Raw genomic sequence first — 16990 nt, 5'->3', positions numbered from 1 at the left:
TCTTAATGAAGCAGCGTCAGGCTGCTCACCGTCAGTGAAACGCTCGGTGAAATCGCGGATTAACGTTAAATATATGACGAGCCGCGAGCGATGCAGCTATAACCTATCTACTAGTGATGGGTTGATGAGGCCTCATGAAGCGTTTCGACACATTGCAAAACTGTATTGATACTGTGTCGATACTGTGTCACTAAATACTGACATCTGCTGGACATTAAAAATCCCTACAGGCAACCTATGGACCGACTCAACTGACACTGATTTTATGACCTAGTACAGTGGTTCTCAAATGGGGGTACGCGTACCCCTGGGGGTACTTGAAGGTATGCCAAGGGGTACGTGAGATTTTTTTTTAAATATTCTAAAAATAGCAACAATTCCTTTATAAATATATTTATTGAATAATACTTCAACAAAATATGAATGTAAGTTCATAAACTCCGTGAAGCACAAGCTCAGGTTTGTCACTAAAATGTATGTCAAAAAGAACTGTGAAAAGAAATGCAACAATGCAATATTCAGTGTTGACAGCTAGATTTTTTGTGGACATGTTCCATGAATATTGATGTTAAAGATTTTTTTTTTGTGAAGAAATGTTTAGAATTAAGTTCATGAATCCAGATGGAGCTCTAATACAATCCCCAAAGAGGGCACTTTAAGTTGATTATTACTTCTAGGTGTAGAAATCTTTATTTATAATTGAATCACTTGTTTATTTTTCAACAAGTTTTTAGCTATTTTTATATCTTTTTTTCCAAATAGTTCAAGAAAGACCACTACAAATGAGCAATATTTTGCATTGTTATACAATTTAATAAATCAGAAACTGATGACATAGTGCTGTATTTTACTTCATCTTTTTTTTTTCAAACAAAAATGCTTTGCTCTGATTAGGGGGTACTTGAATTAAAAAAAAATTCACAGGGGGTACATTGCTGAAAAAAGGTTGAGAACCACTGACCTAGTATATACAATAATATAAACCAAGTCATTGTATTTCATTTAGGATTATTTCATAACTTCATTTAAATAAAAATATATTTTTGTCTTTTTTAGATACAGTCAATAAATAATGTGAACATGTATCATAACATGGAAATCTAAGAGAACGTGTTGTGAATCAGGATGCTTGTGGACCTGGAAATTATTATTATTTTTTTTTACACATTTTTATTTAAAAAAAAAACAGTTTTTCCAACGTATTCAATTTTAGACGCTTTCTCTTCTTAGTTATTATTTCTCCAGCTGTAGAAAAGAGCCGCCACAGGGCACAGAGGAGGCGTCAGTGCGACACAGTTCGCGTATCGGTCACGTGACCAAAAACAGCTCATGATCGGTCACGTGACTTTCTAAAAGCCGTACGCGCACCGACACAGGGTTTCGCTCTATGAGCTCGACGCATGCGCCGATGCATCGGTGTTGCCGGACCCATCACTACTATCTATCTATAACACCTGTAAAAATGAAGCAATGCTACCATGCTAGCAAGCGTTAGCTAGCCGGCTATGAGCCACCAAGCTGCTAACTATCGCCAAAAGGCACCATTTAAGTTTTTTTCCCCATGGCATCCTGGATCAAGGCTTTCAGCAGCTTTTGGACGTTTGAGGTAGAAACGTAGGAAGCGCCATCATTGTGAAAAGTAGCCGGCGAATATTTTGATCCTGTCCGTCCCTCTTCTTCTTCTTCTTCTTCTTCTTCTGGCCCACCAGGTGAATTAAGTGCTATTGGCGGAGTTACAATGCATAGTAAGCTACCGCCACCTACTGCACCGGAGGTGTAACTACAAGCAACATTCACAGACAGTCCCATTGCTTTTATGAGCGGTCGAGCGAGTCAAAAGCCGAAAAATCCATTTGTGGCGGACGTAATTCTTTCGTGGCGGGCCGCCACAAATAAATGAATGTGTGGGAAACACTGGTGTAAATAAAAACTTCTTCATATCGGCGTATTATGGATACCACCAAACAATGTTCCCTCTAATTTTCCATCTGATTTGCAAGTGTGTAATTTGTTGTGACTTCATGCACTGTGTTGGTTTTGTTCTTTGAACAAGGTGATGTCATTTTGTGCACCAGTAAAAAAAAACATATAACTTTGTCTTGAATTTGAAAAATAGTTTTTATTTATTTTTCACTAAAGAAGGGTTCGGTGAATGCGCATATGAAACTGGTGGGGTTCGGTACCTCCAACAAGGTTAAGAACCACTGATCTAGATTTTGACCTCAGCTATTTCCAAAATCAAAGTGATTTTTTTTCTTTCTAAACATGGTGTCTTATAGTGACTTTGTAAGGCAATGTTTGACTAAACCCAGTAATTATATGTGAAAATATCACCTCTCTGCAGTCCAGCTCCAGATTCTGGTCGCCAACCTCCAGCTTTAGAACCTCTACCTGGTAGTACCACTCCTCAACTATAGGAGTGTACCAGATTGACCCCCGATACAGAGAGGGCTCAGCCCCTCCCATGATCTATAACACACAAAAATAAAATCACACTAACAAACCCAACAGTTATGATGCCTTCACTAAGCATGCACCATTAATATTAGAAGAAAGTGTGTTCCTAACAATCCATGCCTTTAAGATATTCCGGTCTTTTTTTTTTTCAATCAAATTCCCTGCTGCCCCTGCTGACTACTCACAAGACTCCCACCCGGAGCGCCGGCGGAGCTGCCTGCCAAAATTCCAGTGCCGCACATTTGGAGGGAAAAGACATCAGGAATACCGAGTTGCTTCACCACAGAGTTGAAGAAGGGCTCCACTGATGCATCTGGCTGAAAAAGACAACAAAAATCCCCCCGCACACACATGATCACTAATTTGTGCTGGCAGTTTTTGACATTTGCATTCTAGATTTGTAATTGATACAAAAGACAATTCCCCAAACATTTCAAAGGAAAATTCGTGAGGGTTGGCAAGTATGCCTATCAGAATGACGCCACCACCAAACAAATTCTAAATAATACGGCATACAATGTTCCCTCGCCACTTTGCGGTTCACTTACTACAGTCTCAGTCAATCGTGGATTTTAAAATTGAAAATAGGATTTTTTATATATACATGTATCATAAATAGGAGTGTTTTTTTTGTTACTTCTGGTACAATGTCAATATTAATATCCTGAGTGATGTCCGATACCAATATTGCTCTGATTGAATATCAGCACAAATAATCCATACTTTTATAATGTTGCAGTGTAAAATGTTAGGAAAGGCTTGATCAAGTGAAATTAGTCAAACAGAGAACATTGTTGGGTATGGAAAAGACAAACCTTATGACAGACTGAAGTGGAGTGGTAATTGTTTTTTGAAAACACCTAGTGGCCACAATAATCCATTAAGTTAAGTTCATGACACAGTACATTGAATGATGCGGACACGTTTGCTACTAGATACTTTCTAATATGCTTCTGCCTTGGATACTTTGTATGTATGTGTAAGTAATATACAACTCAAATTATTTGATACTTGTTTGTTTTGACAAGTATCAAGTTTTAAACGGCAATATTGTTCAATTAAGGACATTTCAAAGCTGTATTTCGTGTGTCTCCCTTGTGTGCTATTGTGTGCTTAGCTGTTGTGTAGCTACTAGCTCCTAGTAGCTTATATCCTACCATGTTTGTCTTTTGTAAATTACTTCACTAAAATACAAGAAAATATCATCTTTGTGTGCTTATTGGAGGAAATTTAGATGTTAACTGGCTGTTTTTTTAATAATATTTGAAATTATATGTAGCCCTACGATGCCAAACGTTACCATCAGATATTAGGTGAACCTCCACATTGCTATAATGAAAGAAGGTAGCTTAGCGAGCTACTATCTACCATTACAAGATCAATAAATCTTCGGGTGGCTACATAAAGGAGGAGGAAAACAATAAAAGCACGGTAGAAACAGTGTCTATTAAAAAGACTGGGCCAACAACTAGGCCACATAGTATGTGGCCCACGGGTTGTAGTTTCCCATTCATGCTCTTCTGTAGGATTGCAAAGTCGTCACATGTCTTGTTACTTGTCATAATGGCAGTACAAAACTTGCTGTTAGGTTTAATGATACAGCAGTTACTTGTGTGACAGTAGAAATTAGTAGGGATGTAACGGTATGTGTATTTGTATTGAACCGTTTCGGTACGGGGGTTTCGGTTCGGTTCGGAGGTGTACCGAACGAGTTTCCACACGAACATATTCCTTCTGCCTCTGTCTCTGTCAGGACTCTACACAGCACACAGCATTGTCCCACCCATACAACCATCTGATTGGTTACAAACAGAGCGGTAACAGCCAATCAGCAGTGCGTATTCAGAGCGCATGTAGTCAGTGCTTAGCGTTTAGCAGGTAATCATCAGGCTGCGGACTCTCCCCAAATTATAGTAAACACCTCCCAGTCAACTACTAGTAACATCACTATGAGCCCGTTGATGTTCTGGAAACCTAAACGGCAGCTCAGCTCGCTCGCAGTCCTGGCTTGAGGTGAAGGCTAATTCGTTTTTAGCGTAACGTTAGCTCATTTTGCGGTGTGTGTGTGTGCATGCATGCATATGTGTGTGTGTGTGTGTTACGGACAGCAAAGCCCTGTCTGTCTGTTATTTACCTTTACCTTTTTCTGTGTTGATTGAGCTGTGTTGAAGCAGGACATTATGTTAAATTAAGAGTTTCTGTCTCTGATAGTTGATATAATAATGTAAGTGCATCATTAAGCCTGCATGAACTCCATGGTGTTCAGGGATGAATAGTCTCTCTTATTGCAATTGTACAATTTTTTCAGCTATAGTTACATTAATCATTAGTAATGCAGCATCCTAGTTTTGAATGGCAGGGTCCCTGCTATCACATGTTGATAAAAATATAACATTTACATAATAAAAATCAATTACAGGCTTCCCAAATGCTGTAATAAATCAAGCATGATGAGTGACTTGAAACTGTTTAATGTTGCACTTTTTATATGTAGAAGAAAAGTTTTGTCATTTTGTTTAATCTGAGCAACAACTTGAGGCAGTTTAATGTTGATTAACGTGGGCAGAATTATTATAGTGTACCCAATGTTAAAAGGATAAAGCCATTGTTTACACATTTGGCACATAAATAACCAAAACATTTATATTTTGTTGTTTTCTTACTGTACCGAAAATGAACCGAACCGTGACCTCTAAACCGAGGTACGTACCGAACCAAAATTTTTGTGTACCGTTACACCCCTAGTAATTAGGGCTGTGAATATTTTGGCATCGATTCTTGGGGGTGATGATTCAATTCAAAACGATTCCCAATTCAAAATCAATTATTCTATTATAACATTGGGTGCCACTTCTATGATTAACTACATTGCTTCATAAAATAAACAAACAGCTCTGATAAATTTTGATATTACTTAAAAGAAAACCGTTTTTTTTAAATAAAATTTTACCCCAACCTTTAATAAAGTCAAATACAAATAAGGCAACAAGAGAAGTATCCAACATTTCTCTTTTCTAAAGTAAATCTGTACAGCAGATATGGGCATCTACATCAACAATATGATTTGCCCGAGTGGCTGGACAGGACAGATTAAAAATGTATTAAGTCGATTTCTTTTTCTTTTCTTTCAGTCAATTAAGAGTTGTTACAAATAAAAATTGTGATTCTTTCGAAAATCGATTTTTTTCACACCCCTAGTAAAAATGTTACTACCGGTATAAAAATCGCACTTGTAATCAATTCATTAAAAATACAATTTGATTAGTGAACAGATCACTTCTATTTACATTATTTGTTATTGGATACTTTCCTTTTTAAAATGCAAACAAATCAGAGGTCAACCAGCATCCTATAATGGACTGGGGGTTAGGACATGTAGGCGGTTAATTCAAAACAATTGACCTAATAATAATATACCATACTAAATCTAAATGTAACATTAATAAAAATCATGGTTTATTCATTAAATATATTGTAATTATTATTTGTATCTATCTATTGTTTATAATTATGTATTTATTTACAAAGGTATCTATATTTATTTTCTTTCTTTTTTGCCTTTTTTTCATTACTGTATTTCATCCCCTATTAGCAAATAATGTAAGTATTAAATACGCTCTTGTTTTTCGTACTCTTTAATTCATGCAAGCGTAAAAAACGTTCAATGTAACATCTTACACATGTCCAAATCAAATACGACTTTTACCATTACCATTTCCCCTCCAGGCAAACCTACATTCACGGCAAAATATATGTATTCAGAATCCAGCGTGTGTGGTCTCACCCGAGCCAACATGGGGTAGGCTAGTCCGAGGATGCCCTGCCAGTTGATGCCGGGGAGGAAGAAGCCCTCGGATGACAAGATGGCGGCTATGTTGATGGTGACGGTGCCATTTGGGCCTTTGGGAATTGAGACAGCGTCGACGCCCAGTTCACCCATCCAGTTGCCCTGGGTGTACCTGACAGCCACTGTTTGGCCGGCTGAGGTGAAGGAAGTGGAGCTACACACACACACACACACACACACACACACACACACACACACACACACACACACACACGCACACGCACACGCACACGCACACGCACACGCACACACACACACACACGCACACACGCACACACGCACACACGCACCGCCAAACAAAAGGAAGTTGTTAAATTAGAACACACATTGTGATGTTTCCTGATAAGATTATCGGAGGAACAGGAAAGGCCCACACTGATAACTTGGTATACTCACAGTGCAGTGTTGAAGAAGTGAGTAATAAAAGGGTGTGAAGCTGCAGCCACTGCAAAGTTACTACTGCCCGTGTCCACCAGGATGTTCAGCTGAAAGACACACACCATAGGAGTTGCTTTAACAAACATTAGCTTTTGGCTGCTCCACCCCACAGCTTAGTTACATCTGCCTTTCTGCAAACTGCCAGTGTCAGGGAAACCCTTGTGTTTGACTGTGTGTAAATAGCTCTGTCACAGAAAGGGGGTAAGAAGCCAAGATCGCCATACCGCCATGCACACCATGGCAAGTGGCTGACCTGCTGTTGAGATAGGCATCAAATTAATGAGCAAGAAATAATTAGCCCGGCGGCACTACTTTTACTGGGAGTACAATGTGGAGCCACTTTAGCACCTCTGTGGAAGGGGCCCCTCATCCTGACAGGGGTCATTAAACTGATACCTAACAGGCACCTGTGACTTTAACCGCAAAGGAGCACTTGAAGAGACTCTTCTCTCAGTACATGCACTAAAATCATTGCGTACATTCGATTGAAACTAGAGATATTATCGGCCAATAAATGCTTTAAAATGTAATATCGGAAATTATCGGTATCATTTTTTTATATTATTGGTATCGTTTTTTTATTTTTATTAAATCAACATAAAAAACACAAGATACACTTACAATTAGTGCATCAACCCAAAAAACCTCCCTCCCCCATTTACACTCATTCACAATAATTCCCACAAACGGGTTGTTTCCTTCTGTTATTAATATTCTGGTTCCTACATTATATATCAATATATATCAATACAGTCTGCAAGGGATACAGTCCGTAAGCACACATGATTGTGCGTGCTGCTGGTCCACTAATAGTACTAACCTTTAACAGTTAATTTGACTCATTTTCATTAATTACTAGTTTCTATGTAACTGTTTTTATATTGTTTTACTTAGAAAATGTTTTTAATTTATTTATCCTATTTTATTTTATTAATTTAAAAAAAAAGGACCTTATCTTCACCATAACTGGTTGTCCAAATTAGGCATAATAATGTGTTAATTCCACGACTGTATATATATCGGTATCGGTTGATATCGGTATCGGTAATTAAAGAGTTGGACAATATCGGAATATCGGCAAAAAGCCATTATCGGACATCCCCAATTGAAACCTGCTTCATTTAAAAAAACAAAAAACAAAACATGTACCGTAAACAACTTATTTTAACCAGACTTTAAAAAAGCAAACATTTATTGACCAGCTGTAAATATAGAACACTTAAGTCAAGTATGAAATGTCTGAGGACTAGATTAAGGCAACTTTCACTAAAATAAGGCTAAAAGTAATTTTCTAATGTTGGGACTTCACTATTGATCTTTTGAACCCTAATAAGCATTATGGCCATTGTTGGCTTCATAGGTAGAATGTATAGCATGAGTTTACACAAAACAAATTACAAATCAAGCAGAACTACAGGTCACGTTCATTGATAATATGTTGACTAATGATTCAGGCAATTATACTACAAGTGGTCATCTCAGGGTTCCCCCTAATGTAACTAAAGGTGGCGCACCGCCACAGCAAAATCAGAGCTGCCACACCTTAAAAATGAGTTGTTGTTTTTTACATAAAAACACATTAAATTAATATAATGCATTGTAGGCTCCAGAAGAAGTCAAAAGTCTGACGCTTGCTATTTTTAACCCATCCATCCATCCATTTTCTACCGCTTGTCCCGTTCGGGGTCGCGGGGGGTGCTGGAGCCTATCTCAGCTGCATTCGGGCGGAAGGCGGGGTACACCCTGGACAAGTCGCCACCTCATCACAGGGCCAACACAGATAGACAGACAACATTCACACTTCCATCTTTATTGAGAATCTTATGATAACAGCCAATTCCAAATATTGACTAATGATGCAATGACATTCGGACGCCGAAAAAAGACTTTAATCACCAAAAACAGCGCTGCTGAAACCGGATGTTGTAATGTAAACAAGACACACGCCATTGTCTGGAGAGTTGTCAGCATGTCTGTGTAGAGTCTCTAAACACGAGTACATTTTATAATAACACCAGAAAAAAATTGCTAGATATGTTGATGGTCGTTTTTAATAAATAAAAAGTCACTATAATTCTAAAAGACACTTGAAAAAGTCAAGTACATTGTACAATAAGCAGCAACAATTGAAAATAGAAACAATATTACAAAAATATATGTTAATACTAATTAATAACATATTTGTTTTAAATGTACTGTACATTTTTTTTGAGCCTTTTAAAAAAATCATATTATCATAGCAAATTATATGATGACGTCATGGTGACCACGCACCTAAGCATGCTCCAACGCCACGGGAATCTTGGCAATCTAGGGGAAACCCTGCATCTACCAGTTATCACAATCTGTGAAGTAAACTACAGGAAGAGAAACGTGGATTACAAAAAGGCATTTTGAAGAATTTGCACACAGGAAAGGATGAATGCTTTTAAGAAAGATCTGAAACAATGTATCAAACTCAAGCGAAAAATGAAAGTATTTGAGCAAAATTCCAACTGTGGTCCGTGCATGTGTTTGGTAGTGGAAGGAAGCTGAAGTACCCTGAGAGAATCCACGGAGTCACGGGAAAAACATGCAAATTCCATACATAAAGACCCTGAGCCCTGGAATTGAACCATGGACACTTGTCCAGGGTGTACCCTGACTTCCGCCCGAGTGCAGCTGGGATAGGCTCAACCCCCCTCCCCCGCCACCCTGAAAGTGACAAGTGGTAGAAAATGGATGGATGGACAATTGTGGTTCCTATGGGCTGCAGCAATACCCAGTTGTAATACACTTTTCCACCAGTTGTGGCAGTAATGACAAACTGAAACAAACAGAAGAAGTCTGAAGCTAAAGTCCGAGAGAAGTTTCTTAAGCGCAACAATTATGACTAAAGTTGCAAAACTGTATTTTTATTTGCACTTTAATTTTACTGACAGTTTATTGTTAAGAAACACATTCATTATCAATTTAGTTTATTTATTTTAGCACAACATAATTGTATGTAAATCAATTTTTCTTCAATATTGAGTACCTTCTTATGCAGTATATTTGATTAGTAATTATTTTTGTAATCAGTCTGATTAACTTATGGTTTCCTATCATTTGACAAGGTTGTAAAAGGTATGTAGTTTAGATAAAATTTATGAACTAATCAAGAGTATGATTACTAATTCAGTGTTAATATTTAGGCTCCTCTGTAGTGGAAAAGTTGGGCCCCTAGGTCAAAAAGGTTAAGAACCACAGGTCTGAAGACCAAAGTTGGGACAATGTATACAGTAAAAATGATCTACATTAGTGATACTCAAACTGTGGTACATGGGCTCCATCTGTTGATTTGCCAAATAACCACTTAATTAAAGTACAATATTTTATTTTCCTATATTCAAACTGTTCAAACTGTGTGTAATGTTACACTGGCCAAAAATATGTAACATACTTTTAAATAAAACCTCTGCCTTGTTTTTAATAAATACTTAAGCCTACTACGCTACTGTATTTTAATGTTGGTCATTACGGTGGTACTTTGAAAGCCACGTTTTTTTCTGAGGTGGTACTTGGTGAAAAATGTTATCCATATCCAGTCAATATGGATTCAGAGCTAACATCTCAACATCAATGGCATTAATAGAATAATGGAGGAAATTGGCAATGCAATAGATGGTAAACTGCAGTGTTTATGGATCTAACAAAAACATTTGACACAATTAATCATATCTTAATAAACAAGTTAGAAGCGTATGGCATTGTGAGGGTTGGTCTTGAACTGGCTAAGAAGCTACTTAACTAACAGAAAGCAATGCGTCAAAATAGGTGAACACACATCTACAACGCTAAATACGTCTTGCCGCGTACCCCAGGGATTAATATTGGGACCAAAATTGTTCAATCTTTATAAAAAAGGCATCTGTAAAATTACTTAGGACTTAAAGTTAGTATTAATACGATCACATTTTGTTCAGGAGAGAACACAAAAAAGCTAAGACAAATAACAGAACAACTGAATACATTATGGTTTGACAAAAACAAACTATCCTTGAACCTTAGTAAAACTAAAATAATGATATTCTGTCATAGTAGGAAGTTAAATACAAATAGACAGAGTGAACATCGACAGGGTAAAATAAATACAATTTCTAGGTGTAGTAATAGATGATAAAATGAACTGGAAATCTAAAAACATACAACATAAGGTGGCATGAAATACTTCAATAATGAATAAAGCAAAATATGTTCTGGACCAAAAATCACTCCATATTCTCTACTGCTTGCTAGTGTTACCATATATAACATATGGGGAAATAACTACACAAGTGCGCTTAATGTAGTAACTGTGTTACAAAAAGGGTTAGTTAGAATAATACATAATGTTGGTTAAAGAGAACACTCAAACCCTTTTATTTATTGAATTAAAACATAATAAAAATCAATGATTTTATGCATTTACAAACAGCTAAGATTATGCACAAATCAAACTATAACCTGCTACCTAAGAATGTTTAACAATTATTTTCAACAAGAGAAAAATAACCTTGTGAATAAATGGTATCTAAAACAATTGTATGCAAGTACAACACTTAAGACCGTCAGTATATCAGTATGTGGAATTAAATTATGGAATGGATTAAACAAATGAGACAAACAAAGTACTAATATGATCAGGTTTAACAAACTGTTCAAACTCACAGTGTTTACAAATTACTGTACAAAGAAGAATAATCCTGATAAACATCTGAACCTTATTGAAAAATGTGAATCTTATTCATCTCATGTGAATCACAACTTACTTCACTATTTATTTATTCATGGCACTTTATTGTGTAGTTTTTTATTCATGTATATATTTGAGCACAGGGAGTGAACAAATAAATATGTTAGCAATTACTATGAAAAGGAAAGGGGGTGGAATTAAATAAGCTTTTCTTTTTCCTACTTCTTTTCGAACATGTTGTAATGACAAAGGGGAAATATGTCATGTACAATATTGTAGGCACGCTTGAAATAAACTAATACCGTAACTAGGGATGTCCGATAATGGCTTTTTGCCGATATCCGATATTCCGATATTGTCCAACTCTTAATTACCAATACTGATATCAACCGATACCGATATCAACCGATACCGATATATACAGTCGTGGAATTAACATTTTATTATGCCTAATTTGGACAACCAGGTATGGTGAAGAAAAGGTCCTTTTTAAATAAAATAATACAATAAAATAAGATAAATAAATTTAAAAACATTTTCTTGAATAAAAAAAGAAAGTAAAACAATATAAAAACAGTTACATAGAAACTAGTAATGAATGAAAATTTGTAAAATTAACTGTTAAAGGTTAGTACTATTAGTGGACCAGCAGCACGCACAATCATGTGTGCTTACGGACTGTATCCCTTGCAGACTGTATTGATATATATTGATATATAATGTAGGAACAAGAATATTAATAACAGAAAGAAACAACCCTTTTGTGTGAATGAGTGTAAATGGGGGAGCGAGGTTTTTTGGGTTGGTGTACTAATTGTAAAAAAAAAATAAAAAAATAAAAATAAAAACCCGATACCGATAATAAAAAAACGATACCGATAATTTCCGATATTACATTTTAAAGCATTTATCGGCCGATAATATCGGCAGGCCGATATTATCGGACATCTCTAACCATAACCATAACCAAACTATACAATCCCTGCTGTTTATTTGTTTATCTGAGTGTTTTAGCTTTTTTGAGGTGGAAAAAGTCACAAATGAGGTCTGTTTATTTGTGGGGATCCCCATTAGTTATGCTTGTGCTACCATGTACCATGCTAGCAAACAAAAAACATTAACGAATCAGACTCGGCTATAGAAAACCTGAGTCGCAGACAGTCCGGTACCAAACCGGCTGAATGTGCAAAAAAGACAAAAAACGTGCCCTCGCGTTTTGGAGACACACAGCGTTTGGCCAAAAAAATCAAAGAGAAAGTGCATGTAAAAGGAACTTCACATAGAAGTATGAGAAATGAACAGACCAAACTATTCCGGGAATCCAAGCCAATCTACAACTGTTTCTCCTGCCATACCTAAAAGCATATCTTCAATGCATTTTAGAAGTACATACCCTATATACCTCACCCTATAGGTGAGAATCGCAGACTAACTCACAATAATGCAATAACGATTACATTACGATACAGCGATATCACAATATCATTGTACTGGAAGAAATAAAACATACGGTACACAACATATTTTTTCCACAGCTTTTCTCACAAATGTTCCTGACTTTGGAGGCATCAGAGCCGTACCAGAGGCGGAACAGCTCCTTTTGAGAGTGCATCCTATCTCACAAAGCCAGGAATGAAGTCTGAAATGTTAAATGCGACACTCTTTTTCCAGTCCTCATTTGTTGAAAGCAATTGTTGTGAATCTCATACAACACACATGCATAATTATCGGATCACAGTAGTCCGTGTGAAGGTGCACATTCCACGCTTTACAAAGTCGACAATCACACATTCTCAAATACTTCCTTGTGCCTTGTTCCTCCTAAACCTGTCTAACTAGTACTTACAGTAGGTATTATCAGCCAGGAGAACATAGAAGTATGATGTAATGTTCCAAAAGCCCAGTGAGCCAACCCTGCAAAATGTAAAGCATTCCACCAAGGTCCATTTTCACACCATGTAGAGGCACAAAAAAACATGGCCTCCTTGGCATAGGTAATTATCAACAATGTGCAACAGACTGATCGAGGCCAGGAGGCCCCGGAGTCAAGCAGGAGTCACGCTTATCACCTCCTGCTCAGTGCACTGGCATCGGTCCAACCCCTGTGACTGTACCATCCAAAACAACTGCTGTGTGTTAAAGATGGCAACACCATCTTTCAAAGACGTAGGTCTGAACCGGTCAAACTGGCCAAAATGGAAAATATGTTGGGATGCAGTGATACATTCATTCGTAGTAGGACTTTGGTATGGTAAGGTATGGAAGTATTATTGTAGCAAAACAATTTCCAAATGAATATCGCAATCGGTGTGTGTAATCAGATCTGCGTGTCCGTGTTGGCATTTGTGTGTGTGTAAAAAAATAAATAAATCTACGCGTCCGTGTTTAACTCTATATAAAGCAGGATTCCTTGATTAGCTGTCTTTTTACACCTTTGCTACACTTCTGCCATGGCAGATCTGTACGTGCGTGTAACAATCAGTACATGTAGAAAATATTTCTCGGTAACTTGTCACAGCCCGGGCGCACTCCAGTGCGCGCCACTCCGGCTGCAGCAGGCGGCTGCATTCAATCGCCAATCAGTCAGCACTCAACACACCTGCCGCTGATGAGCTCCCTGGACTTCTTAAGCCAGTTCAAACCTGCGTTCCGGGCCAGAACGTAGCACCCTGTTCCAGTACAGTAAGCCGAAGATCCCTAGCTCTATGCACACTCTCTCTCTCTCTGTTTCTCCCCCTCCGTGTTCATTTGTCTCGTGTCCCTTGTCGTCTTCCAGCAGCATTCCTCCGTTCCCGCATCACGAGCTGTGTGTCTCGTCTCCCCCTATTCCCTGGCTTCTTCTTGGATCTCGACCTCCCGGACTCTTGACGCCTCGCCCCTGCCCTTGCCTACCCATGGACCTCCGAGCTTGCCTTGCCCCCTTGGACTTCTGCACCTCGCTCAACACTTCCTGTAATACTCATCAGATAATCGCTACACATAGTCGCACACTATACACATTTTGGATTAGTTTCACACTCCATACTTTTGTATATAAAATAAATAGAGCTAAACTACGTCCCTGCATTCTGTGCCGTCTTATTCCCCCTGTATTGTAACACAACTAGGGCTGCAACAACTAATCAATTAAATCGATTAAAATCGATTCTAAAAATAGTTGGCAATTAATTTAGTCATCGATTCGTTGGATCTATGCTATGCGCAGAGGCATTTTTTTATTTTAAATGTTTTTTTTAATTTTTTTATAAACCTTTATTTATAAACTGCAACATGTACAAACAGCTGAGAAACAAAAATCAAAATAAGTATGGTGCCAGTATGCTGTTTTTTTTCCAATAAAATACTGGAAAGGATAGAAATGTAGTTTGTCTCTTTTATCCGATTATTAATCGATTAATCAAAGTAATTATTGACAGATTAATCGATTATCAAATTAATCGTTAGTTGCGGCCCTAAACACAACTTCACCTTTCCTTTGTCTACACTAACCACTAGTCGGCGCCGAGCACCCTGTGTTATTAACAATTCTGAAGTTAGCTTCGATTCGAATGGTGGCCGACACAGAAAGTCGATACCAAACTAAAACTTTCTACCTGAAATGTCTGCTTCAACTCTTCTTCACACAGATGAACACAGACACAGATTTTTTTTTTTTTTTTTTAACACACAAATCCAAACACAGACACACGAATTAGGAAACGGACACAGATCTGATTACACACACATTTGCAAATCGATGTCCCACAAGTTACACAATTAAAGTGAGCAACCTTATGCATCTACTCAGTGAACAAGTACGGAGTAGTAGTGATGTGCGAGTCATGAATGAATCATTCAAAACCTGCAAGTGTTTTGATAAAACAGCACTCATTGATTTGCTCAGTGACTCGCCACTGCCATGTTAGCCAATTAAGAGAATAAACTATGTAACATGTAATTAATTATGCCCCTCTCAATCTAACTGTGTTTCTATAAATGTATTTGCCAAATAGAAACAGCAACACATATGTTTATTGCCTTAAATCAACTCTCCTTTCCACTTCCTGCCATCGCTAAATCACTTGCATGGCATTTAGTTTTTATTCGGTCCAGAAAATTCACTTTTATAAGTTGCATGTATTATGTCCACAACTGTATGTGTATGATGTATTGTTTTAACACATCACTGACAATCAGGTGGATTATAGATGAGGAGCTCACAGGCAGAAAGTGACACGAGGAGTGGTTGGCAAAAACTACAATGTCGTTAACTGTTGCGACAGTGGATATAACTAACTTTGAATAAAGGCTGCAGTTTATCAAGACAAAGTGAATTTATCTTTGTTTTCACCATTGTTGAATTAATACTGCTACCTGTTAAAGTTGCGCAGCATTAATTTTTGCAGGTGTTAAATCTAAAATTAAATGGTATTATCTGTTGCGTATGTGCAAATCCCTACACATGCGCCTTGTAATGGAGTACACTGTTGGCGTTAACGCACTTTATGTGTCTTTTTACGCATTGAAATCAGAAAGGATGCGCGTTAACGGAAGTCCGCGCGACCCCGGGATGCAGATTTATTTTTTTTTTTTTATAGACCCTGCCTTCTCTGAGTCAAAACTCTGGTTTACTTGTTGTTTTTTTTATCGATTATCGCTTTCCGCCGGTGTTTTGTTTTGTTTAGATTTGCCGAATCAAATTTCCGTCCCCGTTTATTGCGTTTTTATTGGTTGACTTCAAATTAATTAACTTTCCGGTACTATTTCTTAAATTCTGATTCGCAGAAAAGTTTTATCTATCACAAATACTGCATTTCCGGTATTAGGACTCCCGCGTGTTATTGTTTTGGTCATGGCGAGCAATAAACCCAAGAATGAAAAGGGGCTTCAGAAGCCACTTTTCAGCAAAAGGCTCACTTATGCAGATGGAAATATGTTTTGCACGCCATGTGAACGGGCTAATAAAAAGAACACCTTTACGACCGGGTGCACTGATTTTCAAAGATCCAGCCTCACCAGGCACCAAGAAACATCATGTTACACCTTTCTCGCTTGTCGGCTCCTAGACCGAGGTCGAGGAGCGCAGGGGAGACGTTCCCTCCAGGACCGATATGCTGTAGGCAGTAACACCCTCCACTGAGTCCCTACAGCTCTTTGGTCGGAATGACGAGACCGTCGATTTGTTACAACTCATTATTTTTGTTTTCCACAAAGCCGACCGAACATCCACCATGCTATTAAAGGCCTACTGAAACCCACTACTACCGACCACGCAGTCTGATAGTTTATACATCAATGATGAAATCTTAACATTGCAACACATGCCAATACGGCCGGGTTAGTTTACTAAAGTGCAATTTTAAATTTCGCGCGACATATCCTGCTGAAAACGTCTCGGTATGATGACGTCAGCGCGTGACGTCGCGGAATGTAGAGGACATTTTGAGACAGCATGTGGGCCAGCTATTAAGTCGTCTGTTTCCTCGCAAAATTCCACAGTATTCTGGACATCTGTGTTGGTGAATCTTTTGCAATTTGTTCAATGAACAATGGAGACAGCAAAGAAGAAAGCTGTA

At 37.9% G+C, this 16990-nt stretch overlaps 1 protein-coding gene across 1 annotated transcript in view; it reads right to left on the bottom strand.

The window, feature by feature from the left end:
- Window positions 1-16990, bottom strand: part of bace2 (beta-secretase 2) — a 41401-nt gene that overhangs the window by 11058 nt on the left and 13353 nt on the right. Inside the window, exons 2-5 of the mRNA XM_061972573.2 lie at window positions 6701-6789; window positions 6242-6458; window positions 2643-2774; window positions 2335-2469 (exon numbers count right to left, since the gene is read on the bottom strand). Coding sequence (XP_061828557.1) covers window positions 2335-2469; window positions 2643-2774; window positions 6242-6458; window positions 6701-6789 — 573 coding nt within the window. The remainder of the gene's footprint in view (window positions 1-2334; window positions 2470-2642; window positions 2775-6241; window positions 6459-6700; window positions 6790-16990) is intronic.

This window comes from Nerophis lumbriciformis, linkage group LG17, assembly GCF_033978685.3.
Source record: "Nerophis lumbriciformis linkage group LG17, RoL_Nlum_v2.1, whole genome shotgun sequence".
NCBI lineage: Eukaryota > Metazoa > Chordata > Actinopteri > Syngnathiformes > Syngnathidae > Nerophis > Nerophis lumbriciformis.
This window is presented reverse-complemented; position numbering and strand designations above follow the sequence as displayed.